General features: G+C 28.4%; 1 protein-coding gene across 2 annotated transcripts in view; it reads right to left on the bottom strand.

The window, feature by feature from the left end:
* Positions 1-24,443, bottom strand: part of LOC113387057 (moesin/ezrin/radixin homolog 1) — a 52,203-nt gene that overhangs the window by 21,034 nt on the left and 6,726 nt on the right. Inside the window, exons 1-2 of one of the 2 annotated variants that reach the window (XM_026624812.1) lie at positions 9,897-10,070; positions 2,845-3,024 (exon numbers count right to left, since the gene is read on the bottom strand). In XM_026624812.1, coding sequence (XP_026480597.1) covers positions 2,845-3,024; positions 9,897-9,917 — 201 coding nt within the window. In that variant the 5' untranslated portion in view covers positions 9,918-10,070. Of the gene's footprint in view, positions 1-2,844; positions 3,025-9,896; positions 10,071-24,443 lie in introns of those variants that run through there. The other variant, XM_026624813.1, reaches the window with a different exon arrangement.

The raw sequence follows: 24,443 nt of genomic DNA on the forward strand, positions 1-24,443 counted from the left end.
TATTGAATATATATATATATATATAATTGAATGTATAAATTCAACCAGTAAAATAATGCACAGGAATTTATGATTATTAGGCGAGTCTTTCGTTTATCTCTTATCGAATACAACATAAAAAGATAAATGACTTCATTCTTACAATTAGACTGAATTATGAAAAGATAAACCACTTCATTCCTAAAATTACTAAATTTTATTACACAGTAATTGCAGCAATAATAAATACTTCTTTTTATCAAAGGTAAATAAAGACATCAGTAAACAAGAAGAGATTTCACAAACCGAGGTTATTTCGGAAAAATTAATTAAACCATGATGAAATTAAACATACACGATGTATATAGTTGACTTTAATAAATGAAATTGAGAGTCTTTATAAATGATCGCATAAATTCAAGTTTTTGTTGACTGATTATTTTTATTTTATACTTTTTTATTTGGAAACCGTCAAGTTTCATCAACTTTTTTTTTGTAAGACACATTGCCAATGCTCCGGAAAATTAATAATTGAATAGTTCAGAGCCGAATGTTACGAACAACTTAATAGAATGTTTTCTCTACAAGAAACCAATATTTTTCAATAATTCAAAAAATCGGTTAAATTTTTCAGACCATCTACAAATGTTCAAAATTTGCATACATAATACACGGAATTATGTAGTGCGTGAGTATCGCAAAGCAGTTCCGTCACGTTCCAGCAGTTGTGAAACTAATAATATAACAAGGACTTTCAACCAAACTTTATCAAATATTTGCAGAAACGAGTTTCTAGGCAACTTAAAATGTGATTGAATATTATAACGCCGGTCGCTATATAAAGCAGCAGAGTTGACAAAGCACGACAATGAACAATAATGTACTATGTCTCCAGGAAAGGAAGTGATAAGCATATATATATATATATATATATATATATAAATATATATATGCATGTATATATAATACATATATGTACACCTTTCTTATCTATGGCGATAAGAGAACAAATGTAAAATTGTAAAAACTTCGCAACGTTTAATTTATATATTTGTATAATTAGATCTACTGAGAAGTTCTGTCCAAATCTATGACATCATTTTCGCCAGGTTTATTTTATTAATATATATTCAGACGATATTGGACGATATATATTTTTATCGCTTAATGTATACATACTGAAGTAAAAAATAAACTAAAATTGACAGTTAAATTAGTAGTATTCTTGAATCAAGTTTTGATTGACAAAAAAAAAATTAGTAGTATAAATGATAGAAATCCCATGGAAATTGCTAATGTTCATTTAGTGTATTCTATATGAAATTTCACAAGGAAGAAATGCGTTTGATATTTATTGAAAGTATGTGGTGGAGGTACTGTTTCTGATAGAACATGCAGAAGATGGTACAAAAAAATTGTTGAAGCAGCATTGAAGATCACAGAATAATCTAATTCAGCTCAATAATTTTTTCTGACAGGATTCATGTACAAGCGCCACATGAATAAGTCCTTTTTGAACCGTAGATCGCACACTCATAACCTATGATTACTTGTTTTGCCCTTAAAAAAATTTAGACGTGCAAAAAAAAGAAAAATGAAGAAGATGCCAAACAAGAATAGGTTAAATTTTTTGTATCAAGAGATTTAACATTTTTCAAAAATGGGATATGCAAATTGCGCCCTTACGTTGGCAAGAGATCATTAATAATAATGGCATTCATATTAATCAATAAAGGTAACTGTCAAAATAAACTATGTATTTTGTTTTATTCCACAAACTGAAAGAATATTCTGTTACACCTAGTAATAAGAATAAACCTTCCTAATATAGATACTATTTAGCGTTTCCAAAATAAAATTCTATAATAAACAATAAATACTCCTGTATATTCCAATTTATTATTTTACAATGACCTATATATATATAAATGTACATAGTAAAAAAAATCGTAGTCTTCAGCCCAAAATATAACGAAAGATTATATAATTAAAAGATTACTGAAGGTCTTAAAAAAAGACTACCTCAGCATTTAAGGGAGTGTCCATTAATCATATAAAAATCATGAGATTTTTAGGGGGAGAGGGGGTTTCACAAAAAATCACGAAATATCACGTGGGAGTAGAGTAAGATATCACGTGTTTATTTTTAAAAAAAAATAATTTGATTCAAACATTTTCAAAAAAAATAATCTAAAATTTTACAGTTTTTTCACGTAACTAAAAATACTCAGATGTTTGGTGGGGGAAGGGGAAGTTAATTTTGAATATCACCAATACCACCAAGAGGGAGGGGAGGTCCAAAAATCCTTAAAAACTCGCTCACGTTATCAATGTGCGCCCTCTAAGACGAAGTTACCATGCAACTCAGCAATTCGATCAAATAGGAATATAGTGTTTCTGCATTTTATAGCAGTTCACTATTATCATTTATCAGAATAAAACCATATTATTCTTCTAACTTTCGATATATAAAGAAGTCACAAAAATTAAAAGCAAAATGATTGTAATTGTATCTAAAGAAATAAAAGAAACATTCTTCTATAAGTTTTGAGTCCCAAAGATGAGTTAACTTCTTCAACAAATCATTTGTGTTGCTTTGTTTAAATTATTCAAAAACCACAAACAATCAACAAAAGACGTGTGTAACAGTCATAAATTTATCCATAGACCAAACAATATTGTTGTTTGTATTTAATCTTAGTTTAATTTTTCAAAATAATCAAATCATTTTATTTTATAAGTAAGATTTTGATATATGCCTTTCATATACTTCAAGAAACCATTAAATTAAATAATTTTTCTCCTTGTTTGAAAAAATTTAATACGTTCTTTCAACTTGTTAGAAAAATTATGTAAATATCTGACCTTTTTGTAAAGCTTAATCCACGTCAAATCACCCTTGCTGTCAGTGTATTGGAGTCCAAAAAACCATACTTCGCGCAGACCGATCGTCTTGACCACCTGATCGAAAAGCTGTTTTCCAGTGGTGGTCTGCTGGATCGCGAACTCCAGTTCCGCGTCCATCGTGGTCACACGAACATTCATCTAAAATAATACAAAAATTAGTAAAACATACATTTTGGTAAATGAGAATTAAAAGTCTGTATTGTAAGTAATGTTACCGAAGACTGTATAATACTCTATAACTAAAAGAATTCCATATTAGTTCAGAAACCGGTAAGATTTTTTTTATATTGGAAGGTAGAGTTTCATTTGCAGCACTGCTCTATCTATAATCTATCTAATTATTATGAATTATTTTCTTACATAACACGTTATAAAAAGTTGGAAAAAATAGCTTTTAAGTAACATCCGCATAATTAAAGTTTATTGTCAATTTCAATGTTTTTATTGATATTATTTAAGTAAAAAATCAACATGCTGCCAAAGCAAGGAATGTCCAATAATTCATTAGGCCACAATTTTTTTTTTTTTTTTAATTTTAACTTTTTTGCGCTCAATATTTAATTAAGAATATGACTAATTGTGAGATGCGGATTGATTATTTGTTACAGTCACAAATCTTAGTTGGTGGTCTACCACTAAGTGGACTTCTATAGCAACATTAGAATAATAAACCAACGAGCTAGAATTTATGAAGCTGGTAGAAGAGATCCTAATAGTCATAGCCACGGTATTATATAGATAGATCACTTGAGATCTAGCAGCATGCGATAAAACATCCAATATTACAAAGTTAATCTTCATTCTGAATTATGCGAAATAAAATAAATTCATATGGGCCATGAAATTACTCAGGAACACAAGAAGCTTTGTTTTATGAGTGTTTTATGAATGGCTTACACAGTGCTCTAAAATTCAGAACTTGAACGATTAGAAGCCAATTCTGTCGTAAAATAGACCAATTGTGGCAAGGCTATGTTATGTATCGCTTCTTATACAAAATGGTACTAAATACTTTCAAAATGCTATGTAATTTCTGTGAAGAGAAAAGGCTAGGAAAAAACTAACTTAGAAAAGTCAAGAAAATAAAGAATAATTGCATCTTTATGATGTTGCATAATAATATATGTGTGAAGTTGTATTTTATGTGTAAAACGCATTTGATAGTATTTAGTGCTATTTTATATGAGAAGCGCTATGTAATAGCCTTACCATAACATTGGTCTATCTTACGGCAAAATCGGGCCCTTTGCCGAAATTAAATTCAAATGTCATAGTAATTCGTTCATAATAGTAAGATTAATTACTCTCTTATAAAAAATGTTTTTGTAGGTACTTATCTAAGATTCATAAAATAAATCGAACTTATTTCTTTTGGTCGTACACTAAAAAGACATGTACTAACCATGGTAACCATGGGTAAAAAATTTACTACATGCAGTAGAACAAACTGTACCAATATTATACTAATAATAATGCACTCATAGTAAAAAATTACTAATAGCACAGGTCTACCAAATTTTTTTTTTGTTTGGTGCATCAAATGTTAGAGCTGATTCTTATAGTATTTTTTGCGCAGATTTCAAATCTGCAAACCATTTTTTTGTATCAACTCTAGTTTGGAACTTGAAAAAAAAACGTTGCCGAAACCAGGTCCATTCTAGGTCGTCACGGAAAAGAGTTTTTCACAGTGTCAACTAATGTTCCAACTAAGGCCGAATGGGTCTTGTAAGTTTGTATGTACGAGTAGGCATATTTCATTAAAATAAAATTCTGAATTGTATTACTATTTTGTACTTTCATTCCTTATATATCATATCTCGAAAACTAAAGCTCATAGAAAAAAACCAATGTCATTTTTGCAATCAGCGCCCCAAATATACTTAAAAACAGCATTAAAATCGTTCGCACCATTTTCTTTGTTGGCCTGTGTAATAACTATACCAATATTTTACTAATAACGCAATCATAGTAAAAATAAAGCAACAATAGTTGGTAATAATTAAGAAGCAAGTTTTTACATATAATTCGTTCTAAATATAAAATTTAAAAATAATTGCCGATGTCATTTACAGATGCCATAATACAACTGTAGATGACATCGTAAAAACCATATTCTAATTACAGCTCAGACCAATGAGCATCATTCATGCGTTCATAATACTATTGCGTATGTATAAACAAAGACGTCAATGGGAAATTATAGATAAAAACTAAAATACATTTTTCATTCCACAATTTGTGAAAGAATATTTTAATAAATTATTACTTTTAATAGATTAGATTTAGATATTTATAATTACGACAAAATAGGAAAGAGTGTACCGTAAAGTCCAGTACCACGATTTGAAAACAAAATATGGCAAAAAAGTTTGACAATTGAAATTATTTTAACTAAATCGACATTTAAAATTAACATAATTTTGTAAAAAAGTTCCCTAGTTGAAGAGCTAGTAATAAATAATAAAATAGAGCCAATAAGATAATTACCAATAATTCTACAGTCTCGTTCGCCATTTTTATTTCTCACGAACACTTTTTCATAGGTTTACGGCAACCTTATATGAAAATATTTTCACATAAAAGTACTTTATAATCGGACTTGTTTTCGAAATAGTGCATACACAGTAATTTATACATTTTTTCATAAACAACATTTTTTCATGTACAACAAATTTCGTGCATTGTAACCCTGTTCGTAATGTATAATAAACTTAATAAAAATGCATCTTCATATGTTTTAACAAAATCATCACATGACCATCACATTTTTAATTGAAAATGACAACTTGATTTTTGTTTTTTATTTGAAATGCGTAGTATGATTTCAATGAAATTGACATTCTTATGAAATCGATTATTGAGAAATTTTTAATGAAAACTAGTTGGTATTGGTATTTTGCCTTGAGGCAAGTTACATAAACTTCCCGATATGTGCAAATAATAAACTTAATAAAAAATAAATTAATTTATAAGTAATTATTTATAAGTATTCCGAGTAGATTTATTACACATAATTGAAAACTAACGAACACGTTAACTCGGAGTATTTTCTAAAAGCAAATTTTCAAAAATCAACAATTTTTATAATTAAACCAGTTTCCGTAGGACTTTAATAAGTTAGTATATTCATTAAGACCAAGTACTCTATTGTTACACCAACTAAACCGTCTAATTTTAATTTTAACAAACGTCAAAAAAAAACTACTCATTTTCTCAAACTTTGGTAAGTTTTTAAAATTAAACTACTTGTCGTAAGGCCGTAAGATTTCAGTAAGTTCTATAAGACCATGATATATATCGACAAAAAAAATCCATAAAAACCGGCTTAATTTTTTTTCAACAGTTTATTACAAGAAAACGGCTCGGTAAGATCAGCTAAAAATAATTGCTTTTCAAACTCACCTCCTATCATAATTGAATAAAAAATAATACGTTTGGTAATATAAAGAAATAAAGTCGGCAACATGTATTAGACTTATTGTAAGATTTTTTTACAAAATTCAATCTTAAATTTATTGTGTATTTTTAAAAAATAGGACACATTATACTTAAATTTGATTAGTTTGATCTAACAAGTGTGACAAGATCTTAAATTTAGTAACTCTATATTATTAACGAAAGTTGCACCATTGCTTTTTTATATCAGAGGTGAATGCATAAACGGAAGTGAAACGACGCCGACACCGCCACTCCTAGTACAATTGTAATTATTGGCGGGAAGAATAAAAAATAGAACTGTAGAAAGAGTTTAAGAAATTTTACATATTTATATGTATTATCCATATGCAAAAATAACCATTTTAGTGATTGTAGTAAAAGAATCTTGGCGATAAATATAGTTTAATAAATGGAAAATCGAAAAGACAACCTTGGACAACCTTAAACCTTTCATATTCGTAGACTTTAGTTACGTTAATAGTACTAAAAAATTTATAAATAAATAGTATGCATCTTGGTATAATTGAATTTGATTTGATTATACCAAGATGCATACTATTTATTTTTTAAATTTTTCGCAAATTTTAAAATATTTAAAAAATTGTTTGACGAGTTTTGTCCTATTGTCCGAATGAATTCTATATAATATGCAATGATTTGGCAATAAATGAGTGACAGATACTGTAAAAAAGCCAGTGAAAGTGATTTTAAATATTAGAAAGAAGATGAAAAAATATAACATTTTGTATAAATACGATTACAAGGTGTAAACTATGCTTTTCTAAAAGGAAAGTGCTGTGAAATAAAATAAAGTTGCGAAACGAGATATGTATAGTATAAATCCTGTTTGCACTTTATCTCGTTGATATGCAGGCGGCGATTTCCATACAGTCGATCTTACAAAAAATATTAAAAATTGAAGAAATTTTATAATACAATAGAAAACAGTCAAATTGGTATAAAATCAAAAAAATTGTCAGAAAATTAAATATTTTTATAAAAATCATAAAATATCATTGAATCTTACAATTAGAGTCATTTCTACCATCAAACATTGAAACCGTAAGTAAATTCGCACCAGTCTCTCGAAAACTTGGTACAAAGTTTGTACTACAAACATATATGCTATGTAGAATATAGATATATATTAATTATTGATTTTTATTTTATCAACCTTTTCCCATAAATTTAAATATAATTTATTTGCTTACCCTTGGTCTAACATATATGCATGTATGCATACACATTTATAATAATGCAATAGACATACGAACATCACATATGTAAATAAACCACAAATTTTTATATTCTAACAAATATACTGAAAATATAACAAAATTATTGAAGGTAATGTAAGGATAATTTTTATAACCGATTTTTAATGTTTCCAATGAATCGCTATGTAAAAATGTTACAATATAATGTATTTTTAATAAAATTAAATTGAATTATAGATTGTGCAAAAGAGAGAATAAAGGGAAAAGTGGCGAAAATTTCCTTTTCGCAGAACACTAATTATAATTAATATATGGTCAGCATTTTGATCTTCAATTGGGATGAAATGGAAGCAATAATAATCGATTATGAATTAAATACATAAAACATTTATGTCCGTTACCATAAAATGAAATACCCATTTAACATTAAGGGGCACAACTAGTGTAACCGCCTAAAAAAGGCGGATTTTTGGGAATTTATATTAGAAAAACTACTTCATCAATCACTTCAAAATTTTAGGAATATATTTATACATATTTTAAGAATACGTAGTAAAATGTTTGAAGAAAAAAATTAAATATTTTTTAAGTTATCGTCTTAAAAAAATTTTAAGAATAGAATCGAATCGAAAAGTCGAATTTTACCCAAAATTTTGGTCATTTTTGGACTGCCAAAATTCGATTTTTGATCCGATCAAAAAATCGATAGTTCATTTTACGGAGAACTATATATAGAACATCTAAAAAAAATTCGATAGTGATCGGATCACTTGTTTTTGAGTAATCGCTGCAGCAAATTCGGAAAATACTGTATACTATATATATACTATATGTATACTTTTGTATGATTATCCAAATTAACACTAAGATCAACTAATTTTTCCACTGAATGAAGGCTAGGATTATAGCCGAAACGTATGGATTTAAAATAAATTTTTGAAATAAATTCATGTTTTTTATTGATGTTATGCCCGATTATTAGACTTTGTTAATACATATGTATACTATATATATTCGGAAAATACTATATACTATATATATATATATATATACTCTTTGAATGGCTGTAACTTAAAAACTATTTAAGATATCGGTATAAAATTTTGGTATGTTATTTTTAAATCGAAATATGGAAAAATTGAAAGTTCGATTTTTTTTGAAAATTTCACGCTAGTTGTGCCCCTTAAATTAACAACAACAATTAACAGTTCATTGATATTTATTGAATGATTTCTAACTTTAAAAAAATGACTCGACATTTGATTCTCAAGTTAAAGTCAAATCATCCTGTGAAGTGTTAAACAATTAGACCTCGCAATTTATTTGATGAACTTTATGGTAAATTAATCATAAAACATGGGATTAATCAGAACAATTGTAAAATGAACTATACTAAAAATGCATATCATTTTAAATGTATATTAAAATTCGTTAATTCTAAAAGAATACAATTATTATGATTAGTCAAGCGTCTCTCAAAATTAAGGACAAGCATTATTGACACGTTAATCGCTATGTCAGTCATATGTGTCTAAAGCTAAAAATTTCTACATGAGCCTTGTCAGACATGTACAGCTAACATACGCCGACTCTACATCGGCAAAAGAAGTTTTAATATAAGGCGATGTCAATCACACACTCGTGACATAAATAATAGTGTTTTTCCAGGAATTTTGGTAAATTCTTTGTACATTAATTATCTTTGATACATTTTTAAATAAATTATCTATTAAAGTTACAACCACCTAAAAGAAATTCCCTAAATATTTTTCTAATATTATCATGGCAGTTAACGTGTTACTGTTAAGTTTCTTAGTAATAGAGAGAGGTTAACAACAAAAAAAAAACGAAATTTTGTAGAGTCCGACCATACGTGATCCTCGACAGGTGGTGGAATAACCGCCGTATGGCTAAACGTATTTAATTCACGTAACGAAATTATGGCTCAAACAAAATATATTTTAAACGAAATAAATGTAAAATTCACTATCAATATATAGCGTACTGTTTCAAAATTAGATCGAACCATTTCGATACTAATTTTAATATATTTTTTTTTTTGTCAATCAAAACTTTATTCAAGTTTTATAATACAAAATTGTTGAGTATATAAAAAACAAAAAAAACTTAAACCTAAATACAAAAATATAAATCTAAATAATAGTCAGAATAATAACAAAATAAAATTATAAAAATATTGAAATAATTTTAATAATTGTTGGCAATAATAAAGCTATCTTGTTGGAAAGACTTTGTATATGTTAAATACCGTTGGTTAATATGTCTCACAGTACATAAAATAATTATTTACTATTAATAGTACTAATATTCAACTTATATTGAAGTAGTTCTTACCATTTTTCCACCAGAAACCATTTTCGGGCGTAATTAATCCAATAAAATATAAACCACTAAAACTATTCAATATTACTCGTATTTTTTATATAAAATTCACCTCAAATTATCAATAATATTAGCACAAAACACAATTATGAATTGACAGCACACGATGTCCTCCCGACTGAACGGCACGCCAAGAAATAACGAACTACGATTTGAAAATACCCCGCACAGAACAATAAGACGAGAACGAGACGGCGATAGGAGAACGTGCGAGCGACGCGAATTACGTTGCGTTCGTTCGTTTACATCGAAAACACAGCCGGCGCGCCAAAAATCATTCCGAAATAGTGGTGACGACAAGTGAAGCAAATAAAACAGCATTTCGGGGGTATTGCTGAATCACATCAGTATATGTAAAACAATATCATCACATATAGAAAGAGAATTATTTTCCAGTCAACATATGTTAATATTATAGATGTCTTAATGTAAGCCTGTTACATAAAATTTAGATTTTATTTTTGTTATAATTGCTGTGATCTCTCATACCAGAACAATTGTCTGACTGAGATACAGTATGTATGAATTATATCTAACTTTTGCTTGTACTATTCTATTGTACGTTCAAAATTAGAATACGGTTCGATTATTTGGTATCCTCATCATATCAACAACTCTGATGCGATAGAGAAGGTTCAGCGAAAATTTCTGAAATATCTTTATTATAAAACATATAAAATTTACCCTGAACGTGGCTTTGACCACAACACTTTACTAAAAGAATTTGGTATTCCTTCCCTTGCCTCACGTCGATTTATCTGTACAATTATGTTCTTATTTAAGCTTTGCAATAATTCTATAGACTGTCCTCTTATTCTCAATCAACTATCCTTTAATGTTCCAAGGCTATCTTCGCGTTCACAATTATTTTTCAATTATCCTACCACTAAATCTAATTCTCTCTTAAATTCGCCAATTTTACTTATGTCCTCCAACTTTAACTTAATTAATAATGAAATAGATATTCACAACACTTCACCTAATCAAATAATCTCCATCTGCACAAGTTAATCTTTTTATTTTCTTTTCAAATATCTCATTATTTTCTTATTCTGTTTATAAATATTATTGTTACATTCTGCATTATATGTAATTTTATCTTGAGCATTTTATGTTACTAACTATATATTGTAATTTTGTATATATTTTAATTGTTATTCATTATGTAAAATAATTGTATTTTTGAGTCCTCTTGGAGAAATCTGTGGGCTATATATTTAAATAAATAAATAAAATAAATAATAAATATCAAATAAATAAAAAAAAATATGTATATTGAACTGACTGCTGAAAATAACTAGTGGGTTCCATGGCATAGTGTCTTAAGGCAAATTGCTGAAACTTCCCGTATCGTAATTGAAAATCTTGGTACGGAAACCAAAAAAATTTACACAAAATGTGTACACAATATTAAAATCTCTATAAAATATCTGATAATTTGATGTACATATGTCCAATAAACGTTTTTGACCGCCAAATGACATTATTTTAACTTATTTTTATTAAAAGTCCATAACCGCTGGTCTTGCCTTCCAAAAATTTAATCAGTTCTTCATCTTGTCAATACAAGTAAAATGTTTTTTGAATCATTAAAATCGGTTGATCGGTGTTTCCGAAATCGACGAAAATTTGTATCCGCACACACACACATATACATGCACACATACATCCATTTTTTTCTAAAAATAAGGTATGCCAAAAGTCCAAAAACCTTTGAAACGTTTGTGATTACTATAAATAACCCTACGGTAAGTTAAAAAATGGTGGATGGTTGTTTCTTCGTACAAATTGAGCAAATGCAATACGAGATTAAATTTTTTATAAAAAATCTTTGATAAGTTTGGACAAGAAACCGTATCTAGAGTACTGATATAAAATTGGAATAAATTGTATATATAGTGGTGTTCCAGGCGAGTATTGAGTGGATTAATGAATTCACAATGGAAAAAAATTAAGAAAGAAAGAAATATCTATCAAAGTTCGAGAATTATGAGTTTTTAAGAGCAACCTGGAGCTTTAGTGAAAATGTGACCATTTTTCGGTTATCGTGGTTAATTTTATTGATGCTAATTCTATTCTACATAATTCTAAAATCACAGTCAAAAATGATGACATAATTGATTCTCAAGAACTAAGACTTTAATGAACTATGAATTTAAAATTTTTATTAAAACTGATCATTTTGACGAGCCGTTCTTCAAACAAAATGTACTAAAGTGTTGGCAAGTTCCATCTAAAGTTTGTTTTTAGTATTTTTATCTATGATCTCTAATCATTTCTATGTACTAAGTTTTTCTAATTGTTTTGAACAGCAACCAGAAATTAAGAGTCCTATAAGCAGTGCAGTTTTACAGATAGCAGTGCAGTGCAGTTTTACAGATAGCAACCCAAACAGTTGTATCTGTGTGATAATAGTAAATTTTATTATTACAGTTTCTGTAATAGAGCAAAAATGTTTTTATTGAGGCAGCAATGCCGAATGCTAGCTATTTTCACCTGGAAACATATTGCTATTTATATTTCAAAGCAGAAACCCATGCAACTACTGCTTGACATCAGGCTCCTCGAAGCGTCATCAAAAGTTGACGCATTTAATTGACATTGTAATATAGTAAGATACTTTGATAGTTTCATAATAAAAAAATAAAAACCTCTAAATGACAAGATAACGGCTAACGCATCAGTGTATATAATTCCACATAAAATTTTGGACCAACTGTACAAAGACTTTACTAAAACATTAATAAAAATAAATATAATGTATATAATTGGCACTAGTGCATTCAAAGTGGCTAAAACAAAAACTATTCGACGCATATGAGACAAAGTGAGAGTCCATATTCAAACTATATATAATATATAGAGTCCGTCAGATAACTTTTTTTTTGAAAATGCTATATATAAACTACTGAATATTTTCTCAATCTAAATCTTTTCTATTTGAAAGTGCAATCCTTCTGGCTAATAATCGAAAATAGTTTCATTGAAATGGCTGTCTAACTTTTAAATGGCTGTCAAAAAATTCTAAATTGCTACCAATAAAAAAAAGTTATATGGCGGACCCTTTATATAGCTATTATATATGTGTAATTTATGTATATATAAATCTCAACAAAAAATAATATACAAAACAATATTTGCACAACATGCCCACCACTAACTAAAATGATAATTATAAGTTATGAAGCAACCAAAATACGAAAACCGTACAAGCGTAACTGGTCTCCAGACGTACGCAAGCACGTCTGAAGACCTGTTGCTATTAAACAATGAGCACACACATAGGGTCCACGGATCAGCTATCCACGTTGGGTCTCAGTAGACCTGTGTCTACAGCATACTCGCTGCAAAATATTCGCGGAATATATGTGTTCCGATAAAATAAAACTTTTTCTGATATAAAGAACTAAACAACGTATGTGAATTTATCTACAATTTTCATAAAACACCAGGGATAGAAAGTTAGAAATTAATTTTTTTTTAATAAAAAGTTCAATACATTGATGGTTCAATAAAATTAATAAACTTGTGGGGCGCATGGCATCGTGCCTTAAGGCAAATTGCTGGAACTTCTCGTACCAAAAAAAAATTTTTTTTTTTTCAAAGATTAACATTTTTGAAAAAAATTTACTCTGAAAAATTAGATTTTTGAGAAACTATAAATTTTTGACAAAAAATTACTTTTTTTGAAAATAAAAGACTTTTTGAAGAAAAGTGTATTTTAAAATATTTTGAAAATTCTGAACTTTTTTTCAAAGCAATCGTACTGCTTTAACTGCATAGAGACGAACTGTCAAAGCGCGTAAGCGCCGCGTCGCCGTCTAACGGATAAGCATTGGTACTGAACCCATAGCAATGTAAACAAAATTTATACTTATTGTTAAAAACTCTATAAAACATCTGATGTGCATATGTCTAATGATCATTTTTGACCGCCAAATGGCATTTTTTTTTTTACTTTTTTCATTAGATCTCCGAAACCGCTAGATCTGCCTTCATGAAAATTTGATCAATTCTTCATCTTGTCAATACAAGTAAAATGTTTTTTGAATTATTAAAATCGGACGCTCCGTTCTCTTAAGAACTCAGTTACCATTTTTGGCACTTTTTGCCCCGTATCTTCGGAACGGCTAGACCTGCCTTCGCCAAGAACTAATCAGCACGTCTCCTATCAATACGAATCGAATGTTTATTGAATTATTCAAATCGGTTGATCGGTGTTCCCGAAATCGTCGTCGAAAAATTGTATCCGCACACACATACATACACGCACATACACACACACACACATACATCCATTTTTTCTAAGGTATGCAAAAATGTTCAGAAGGTTTTGAAACATAAAGATATATAAAAATTTTCATTTTCGATTTTTTTGCGATTACTATAACTTACCCTACGGGAAGTTAAAAAACATAGGTGAATTTATTTACAATTTTTAGAAAACACCAGGGATAGAAAGTCAGAAATTATTTTTTTAATAAAGTTTTCAAATAATACATTGATGGTTTAATAAAATTAACAAATACAATGCTATGTAAATTAAATATTTAATTTGAACGTGAGTTCAGATAAATATCTGAAAGCAAGATGAATTTTAATGATACACTATGATTTAAATAAATTTAGTTTAAGATAATTTAAACATGTACTCGATATTTTCATCTTGTACTGCACAAGCTATGATGATATGAAACATAGCATAGTTGTTAAAGGAATTTGCTATCATATTTATTTTACTTAAAAAGTTGTGTATTAATATCAGAAAATATCAGTTAAATGCAAAAGTACACCGCGATAATATAAAAAACTTAACTCTGATTCAGTACTTGTGAAAGAATACGAAATTTGAGAATTAAAAATATAGCTTCTTACGTTAAGCGAAGGAAAGGTGCTAAAATGTTCAATTTAAAATATAATCCTATACTTAAATCTAAAATGAAATCCTATACTCTAAATCAAAATGAGTAAAATCATAATGGAGTGAAATATAAAAACAGCATTGATGAATAAAGCATGCCCATCCATCTTTGCACTCAACGAATAAAATTAATAGGTTGATTAACAGCCAAGTTGATACTTTTAATGTAGTTGAACTACTAATTACTGGGAACAGTAACATATATAAAAACTGTTCTAAATATTGGTGTAAAAGCGTAAACGACATTTTATAAAATCAATATATTTACAAAAGGTTAATTTATATTAAGGTCGTGGAATATAAAATAATTTTAGCTTCAGGTGTATCGTGTATATATAATTTTTTGAGTTTTCTAACATTCGAACGTGCATTATACAATTGTCCATGACTGAAACATGGATTTTCCAAATTTAGGCCGCAAACGGTCACTGTTTGCCCTTGTAACTTATTTATAGTCATTGCATAAGCCAATCGTATTGGAAATTGCAAGCGATTACACGGTATAACTGATTCCGAAGAAATTATTAGTTTCCGTTGTAGACAAATTTGATTTAAAATGACTATAAAATCACACTTCTGATTTAGCATATTATCTGCCTAATAATGATATTGATATCATGCTTATTTCTGTATCACATTTTACAACAAATTTCTAGTCTATATTCAGACAGAAAAACCAATGTAGAAACTGTGGTTATTATTAAAACAAACATCAAACTAGACTAGTCATATTAATAATATTTAGAATATTGTAGATATTAGTAGAAAATATAAACAAATATGTTAACTGTTTATAAACAAATGTCAATGATAATTCTATCCCAATATGTTTATAAACACTCGTGGAAAACATATAACGAAGCATTATGTTTACAGATTGGATACAATCAATAGTCTCGTGGCCGCGCGTAACGCAAACAAAAAATATTTTGTCCAAAACTTCAACAATTATTTAGTAGTTAAAGAGGATATGCCATATGTACACTTATTGAAGTTGAAATGGTGAATTTATTAAAATTAATTCATTATTATTTTTTTATTTTGTTTATTAAAAATTTTATGCTTTGCAAAGGTTCTGACAGGTATGTATTAGTAAATAAATAATAGAACTAGTTGGTATTGGTATTTAGCCTTGAGGCAAGTTACATGAACTTCCCGATATGTGTAAATAATCGACTTAATCAACAATAAACAAATTAATTTATAAGTGATTAGAAGTATTCCGAGAGGAAAATACATAATTGAAAACGAACGAACACGTTATAACTTGGAATATTTTCTAAAAGCAAATTTTCACAAATCAATTAATTTGGTCTCATTCGATTCAGAATGGCTTGAAACGTCGAGAAAACATAAAATTAGCGAATCGGATTTTTTGATGAAAACAAACTTCTCCTTCGGGAAGTTGAACAATTAGCGAGAACAAAACATTCACAAAATTTTAAACTAGCATGATTTTAAGTCTGATAAAATAAAATTTTAAGTCTGATTTGTACATCAATATGTGGATTGATATTTTTCATATCTTTTCTTTAAAGATATTAAAAGATTAAATTTTGTCATATGATTAAGGTGACCATACGTCCCGGTTTGGCCGGGACAGTCCCGGATTTCCACCTTGTATCCCGGGATTTTCTGAAGGCACTATTTGCCCGGACGGTACCGGGATTTTAACAAGTATAGGTCTAAATTGGATCTTCGCCCTTACTTGATAATAAAATAAAAACTACCCATCAAATATCTGAAAATGTTATGTACAACTAGTAGGGGGGGGTCTGAAGCTTCTTGGGAAACAAATGTGTACACAAAACCCATGTGTCGATTATATGCACAGAGATGCATTCTTATCTTCTAGATTTGAGAAATAAGTTGAATAAAATTATGATAGTATGCTTATATAAAGAAGGCAGGTTAAAATAGCTTCTCACTTTCATAATTTTGAACTTTTATTTTCAATTTTATGAAAATTAACAAAAATTATGCAAATAAACTTCTTGACTGTCTGGAATAAGTACTAATTATTTTAAATAATCTTGAAGAAAATTTAAAACAAAATTATCTAAAAATATAAGACAAATATAACATAATCGAATAATAAAGTTCTTAGTCAGTAATCCTGATTTAAAAAAAAACTTATTTAAAAAAGACAGATTTTTATTGCATTCTTAAATAGTATTTGTTATTTTAAAATCATATTAAATTTCTTAGCATTTACTACACCCCCCTACCCGTCCCGGATTAGCATAACAAAAAATTACCGTCCCGGTTTTGTCTTAAAAAAATATGGTCACCTTACATAAAATATGATGCGATTAAAAATTATCTAGATTATTTATGGATGCACAAATACATATTTTTGAGTATTTGTTGAAATTAATAAATATATTCTAATTTGTTAGCATTATATTTGATAAATATATTACCATAAAAGATTTCACAAATTGCTAAGAAGAAATATTTTATGTCTGCCAATACATAATAGATGTTAAATATATGCCATCTTTCAGCGCGGATGGTATACTCGTATATAGTTTTATGTAAGAATTTTTGCCACTGTTTACGTAATGAGTCATATAATAGTCATGGGTAAAATGAAGACGTTATGCAATGTGAATATAAAACAATTATTAATTATGCGGTTTATTATATTTGAATATAAACATATATGCGATAACATAAAATAAATCGAAAACAATATATATTGCACACAATTCCAAATCAGATTTGCAAATAAATATGCGAACTATCGTTCAATAGATCAGTTTTAATAGTTATGAAAACGCAAGAACATTATCTTCAATCAAACATGAAAGTAATCAAGATTATGTTTCAAACAGAATTTCAGATTTTATACATTTTTGGAAGATAGCTTTATATGTTATCAGTTATCTATCTTTGGCAATGTTCCATGGTAGTAAAACTTGTATAAACGTCGAGTTCAGTTAGTTTTGCTTCTCAAAAGTTAACTTCTACGAACGAAATATCATCTAGATCTAATTTGATTAGTACATATAACATCGCAAGCTGATTTAAGGAGAATTATCGGTTACTGCTCTCTCAAACATTAATTTGTGTTGGTATGTTAAATTCCTAAAACAATCGATAGTAAAAGAACATCAGAGCTCATACTAAAATTAATTGTTATTTTCACTTTCAAAAATAAACTAGAACAAGAAAAGACAATATCTGAGTATTGCATTGTGCATTATTTAAGGCGTATTGCCGAACCTTTACAGCATTATGCCTTTACTTAATTGCATGTTTAACTAAAAGATTTAAAGTAATAAAGATGATATAGATAGATAAAAAATTGAAAATGTAAATACATAAGAATAAAAAAATCTAAATGTATAATAGCTAAAAAATTTAACACTTTTTAGCACAGGCTTATTAACTTCCCGTAGGGCAAGTTATAGTAATCGCAAAAAAATCGAAAATGATTTTTTTTTATATATCTTAACATTTCAAAACCTTCTGAACATTTTGGCATACCTTAGAAAAAATGGATGTGTGTGTGTGTGTGCGTGTATGTATGTATTTTCGGATACAAATTTTCGTCGACGATTTCGGGAACACGGATCAACCGATTTGAATAATTCAAAAAACATTCGATTTATATTGATAAGGAGACGTGCTGATTAGTTTTTGGCAAATTCAGGTCTAGCCGTTCCGAAGATACGTGGCAAAAAGTGCCAAAAACGGTAACTTAGTTTTTAAGAGAACGGAGTGTTCGATTTTAATCATTCAAAAAACACTTTACTTGTATTGACAAGATGAAGAACTGATCAAATTTTCATGAGGGCAGGTCTAGCGGTTTCTTAGATCTAACGAAAAAAGTAAAAAAAAATGCCATTTGGCGGTCAAAAATGATCATTAGACATATGCACATCAAATTATCAGATATTTTATAAAGATTTTAACAATAAGTATAAATTTTGTTTACATTTTTATGGGTTCCGTACCAATGGTTATCCGTTAGACAGCTACGCGGCGCTTACGCGCTTTAAATTTTGTCTCTATGCAGTTAAAGCAGTACGATTGCTTTGAAAAAAAGTTCAGATCTTCCAAAATATGACAAAATAAAGAAAACATTTTTTTTCAAAAAAAATTTTTTTGGAAAAAAAAAAAAAAGTTATTCGTTTTTAAAAAAATAATTTTTATACGGAAAATTCCAGCAACTTGCCTTAAGGCACGATGCCATGCGCCCCACTAGTTAATCTTGTTTTTGTATTGTTTCTATCCAGTAATTAAAATTGTAAGCATTTCAAATTGATATAAGTATTGATATTTATTACTATAAACACCGATTTTTGTTAAGAACATAGTTCATCAATTAACGTAATTATTTTTGATTCGATGTCTGCAAGAATTTTGAATCATGTGTTTGCTTATAATATACATAATATAAATACAGCCAGAAAATAGACTAAGAATATTCAAAGATGCCACGTTTTTTATAACCTTGACGAGTCTTTTTATAAACATAAATAATACCGAAATAGTTTTCATTGTCGATTTTACTGCAAATCAATCGAAAGAAAATGTCTTTTATATAAAAACAATAGGTGTGGTAAATATACAATGCAAAGCATTTACATTATTTTATCTATATTTATATTAGCCCTGGAGAATTTATTCGCATCTAGAAAATCGAATATTTTGCGATAAAATCATTATTATTGTTTTTGATATCAGAATCATTGTTTATTTTAATAGTTCTACTATTCAACATGCAGATCATTCATGTGACTAATAGCATTTGATTTGAATTTGATAATTATGACTCATTATAGTACTGAAATGCAATATAAATATATAGTATATTTATAATGTTTTAACTTGAAACGATCTTTTGATAGAAAAACAAAATTCATGGTCTCCGACTTTACATACGGCATGACAACGAGAAACGGCATACGTTTACGTACACATGTTACTTAATGAAGGCTATAATGCGATAGATCACGTGCGATAGACAAGTGCAAACATTCAAATATCACAATATATACGTGGAGTACAATACAATGACGTAACGATGCGACATGTACGTGTAATTTTAAGAGTTTTAAATAGCACTTCTAATAAAATGTTGATACAAATTAGCTAATTCATGAAGTAGTAGGTACTCATATAATTCAGTTTAAAAGAATCGTTATCAATATGTAATTCGTTTTACTCGTTTATGCTTATTAGTCATATTGATTTATTTTTCATTTGTATTAGTCATATTTCATTATAAATTTATGATGTCGTTTGAGACGGTCCGAAAATATTTGAAGTTGACTAAATAATTCTTCGAAATTAACTATAGTAAAAAATGTTCATTCAATAACGACCTGTTAGTTTTCAATTTTCGTTATTATTGTATATTCATGTGACAATCTAAACAAAATTATCGAAATAAATAGCGGTAAAAAATCTTAGTCTGCCTTTTCTCAAGAAACACTAGTCTAGTTCTATAAATAAAATTTATATCAATAGTATATCAAGTTCAATAGTTTTTTTTAAAGAAATTTCAACAACTTCGTCAACAGTTAAAAATATGTTTATTTTTTCAAAGGAATCCCAACCAACTTTATTTGAACTCATACTCAATTGATTTTATATCCCATGTAGATAGAAATGATATAGATGATCAAATAGTTGTAATTAGTGCAGTAAACGGAGCGTTTTAGGTCTGAATTTTTTTACTGTGCTCCGAATTGAATGAAATTTTGGAATTAGGTTCATCTTACCCTCAAGTTCAAAAGTGAAAACAATTCGGGTTGCGCCATCACCCCCCGGGGGGATGACACCCCTTCTAAATTGTGTAATTACATTTTTTCAAAATAACGTCGGAAATCGATAGAAGAACTAATTATAAAAAATAAATGTCTTTTATAGTTTTTCCAAAAAACTAATACTTTTCAAGTTACTGGCCACTAAAGATTCATATATTTTTGGCGTTTTTCTTCGTTTTTTTGCAAATATCTCCTAAAATATACATTTTAACGAAAATCATGTAATGAACAAAATAATGTCAATAAAAATCTTAATAAATCGGTATTACATAAAGTGTTCTAGGAAAAATATTAAGCAAGATTTGAAAGAGCAAAGTCGCTTTTATTTCGTTCAAGATTTAATTGTTGTATTTAAAGCCATCTATTGTCGTGGTTTTACATTTTATGCATTTCGGTGAAATTGGGTTTTATAGTGCTCAATATAAGCTTTAAAATGAGTGCTGTTACAAGTTTTTTGCAAAAATTACAAAAATTGACAGAGTTATGAATGTTTAAAGACTGCGCGGCCGCGCAAATTGGAAAAAAGTTTTTATAAAATCGCGAGTTTTCTGAAAATAGTTTGTACTAAAGTAGTGAATCTGCTAGAATCCATCAAGATATCTATAATGAAGTAAATTCTAGATGGAATGTGAATTACTTTAATTCTGGTGGAAATGGCGCTCATTAAACCATATGATTTAAAAGGAAAAAACTTCATATATGCTTCTTATTTGCATGATAGCTCACTCATTTTACACGCAAAAATGTTGTAACAGCACTCAATTTAAAGCTTATATTGAGCACTATAAAACCAATTTCACCGAAATGCATAAATGTAACACCACGACAATAGATGGCTTTAAATACAACAATTAAATCTTGAACGAAATGAAAAACGAGTTTGCTCTTTCAAATCTTGCTTAATATTTTTCCTAGAACACTTTATGTTATACCGATTTATTAAGATTTTTATTGCATTATTTGTTCATTACATGATTTCGTTAAAATGTATTTTTAGGAGATATTTGCAAAAAAACAAAGAAAGATGCCAAAAATATATGAATCTTTAGTGGCCAGTAACTTGAAAAGTATTAGTTTTTTAAAAAAACTATAAAAGATATTTTTTTCTTATAACTAGTTCTTCTATCGGTTTCCGACGTTATTTTGAACAAATGTAATTACACAATTGAGAAGGGGGTGTCACCCCCCCGGGGGGTGATGGCGCAATCCGAATTGTTTTCACTTTTGAACTTGAGGGTAAGATGAACCTAATTCCAAAATTTCAATCAATTCGGAGCACAGTAAAAAAATTCAGAGGTTATACCCTTTTTTCCTCTCCGTTTACTGCACTAAATTAAAAAAAACTATTCTAACGTTCGTTTAAGGCAAGGGCGAGCAATTTTTTTAACCCACGGGCCAATTTATAGAATTTAAATTAAAATTTTATGGCAGGCCGCACGTAATTTATATATATATATATATATATATATATATACATATATATATATATATACCAGCTGACCCGGCAAACTTTTAGCCACAAGGAATATTTCTAGAAAATTATTAGCATAAAAAATAAGTAACTAATTCTGAATGTATAAATATGTGGTATATAAATGAAAGGGTCAGCTAACACTGATTGATAATTTACCCACTGCAACGCTAAAATACTAACATTCATTTTTGATTTATGTTATGCTATGCTTAGCGAATCGAGTGAGATTTCAATAATTCTGAAAAAATTTCCAGTTTTTTCTCAAAAAAAGAATTTTCTGAATAAAATTAAAGCATTTTCATAAATTTAAAAATCTGTCAAAATTATCTTTTACAGCCGTATTTGATAAAATGCTAGAAAAATAATCTGTAGTTGAGAAATGCTTGGTGGGCCGCAGGTTGCTCATCCTTGGTTTAAAGAAAATCACATATCGTAAAAACAAACAAAAAATTAGCCGTTTCTATTTAGCTATTTATATTAGCCCTCTGAATTTCTTTGTGTATATATGGTTGTGTATATAAGTGTCTATGGTTGCCGTCTATTAATAACCTGATACTTAAAAAATAGGGAGAGGGTTGACAAAAAAAAAGTCACCTAATATCACAAGGGAGGAAAGATTGTTCTAATAAGATATCACCTTTCTACCTGAATTAAACAAAACCCAGTTTTAAAGAAAATCCAACATTAATTCCAATCCCTTTTTTTAATCCAAAAATTTTATCATTTTACAAAAATCCTTGAAAAGATCACGCAATTTATGGACGCCCCCCCCCCCTTAGTAGATATCAATTTTTTGTTAGAATTTATTCACTTCTAATTCCTATATCAATTAATTCATAATAAACAGTTAAAATTTCTCTCAAACTCAAAAGCTTTTGGTTTTTCGAGATTTGTAAATATATTCCAAAAATATTGCATGATAAAATGAACAAATTAAGTAAAACATTTCACTCAAAAAATTAAGTACCTATACATGACCTATATAGTGTAAAAAGGTTCATGAAATTAGAAATAGTCTAAAACTAGTGGGGTGGGTGGTATCGTGCCTTAAGGCAAATTGCTGGAACTTCCCGTACCGTAACGCAATGTTCGAGGAATACTGAATGTTTTCAAATAGATTATTATAAATATTGTAATATTGTATAATATTTATAAGAATTATATAAACTGAATTGCAAAGTCGAAATTATTTGTAAAGTATATTAGAACTATAGTCAGAATCAAAAATAAAATCTGAATTATTTTCGATATACAAATATTAAAAAAACAAATTTTTTTTTCCAAAATCAATTATTTTGTTAAGACAAGCAGAAAGGTATTTGAATTTAATTTGATATTTAAATCGGACGCTTAGTTCTCTCAAAAACTGCTACTTTTTACATATTTAGCTCCGTATCTTCGAAAAAGCTGGGCCTGCTTTTGCCAAAAACTAAAAAACACTTCTCCCAATCATTACTAATTGAATGTTTTTTAGATCATTCAAATCGGATACTCCGTTCTCTCAAAAAGTCGATTTTTATTTTCTGCACTCTTTGCTCCGTATCTCCGAAACGGCTGGACCTGCCTTTGCCAAAAACTAATCAGCTCTTCTTCCTATCAATAGGAATCGAATGTTTTTTGAACCATTCAAATCGGTTGATCCGTGCGTCCGAACGTGACTGGAAATTTGTATCCATACACACATACACACAAACACACGCACACATCCATTTTTTCTGAGGTAAGCCAAAATGTTCAGAAACCTTCAAAACGTCGAGAAATGTAAAAATTTTCAATTCCGATTTTCGGCCCATTACAATAACTTACCCTACGTGAAGTTAATAAGGAGTACTCAGAAATTCTTAATAAATTAGAGCAAATAATGCAATAAACTATAATTCTGATGTAATATTTAGTAGTAATCTGATGTAAGTTTAATATGTGCTTTAAAAATAACAGTTAAAGACAATATAATTCAGTATTGGAATTTCTCGAGTATAATTCATACATAATATATCCACAAGTTGTTCTGTAAAGACTCTTTTGTGAATTTTATATTTACATGTAGTTTGCTACTTAGTAAGAAAACAGTTTTAACAAACTAACTACCGTTAATTAATTTTCTGTCCCTGTTAGAAATTAGCAAATTCCACATATTAGATAGATTATCATTTCTTGGAATCTTATCTACACGTAATTTGAAAATGAGTTTTATAATCCTATTTATACGAAAAATGATCTCATCAATGTAACAAAAATTAAATGTTATTATGGTATTATTTAAAATTCAAGAGATATATTGAACATAATGGTATATAAATTTGAAAAAAAATATGGAATTTAAA

Source organism: Ctenocephalides felis, unplaced genomic scaffold (genome assembly GCF_003426905.1).
Source record: "Ctenocephalides felis isolate EL2017-DRISC unplaced genomic scaffold, ASM342690v1 CF-g0.4_SCAFFOLD_03571, whole genome shotgun sequence".
Classification (NCBI taxonomy): domain Eukaryota; kingdom Metazoa; phylum Arthropoda; class Insecta; order Siphonaptera; family Pulicidae; genus Ctenocephalides; species Ctenocephalides felis.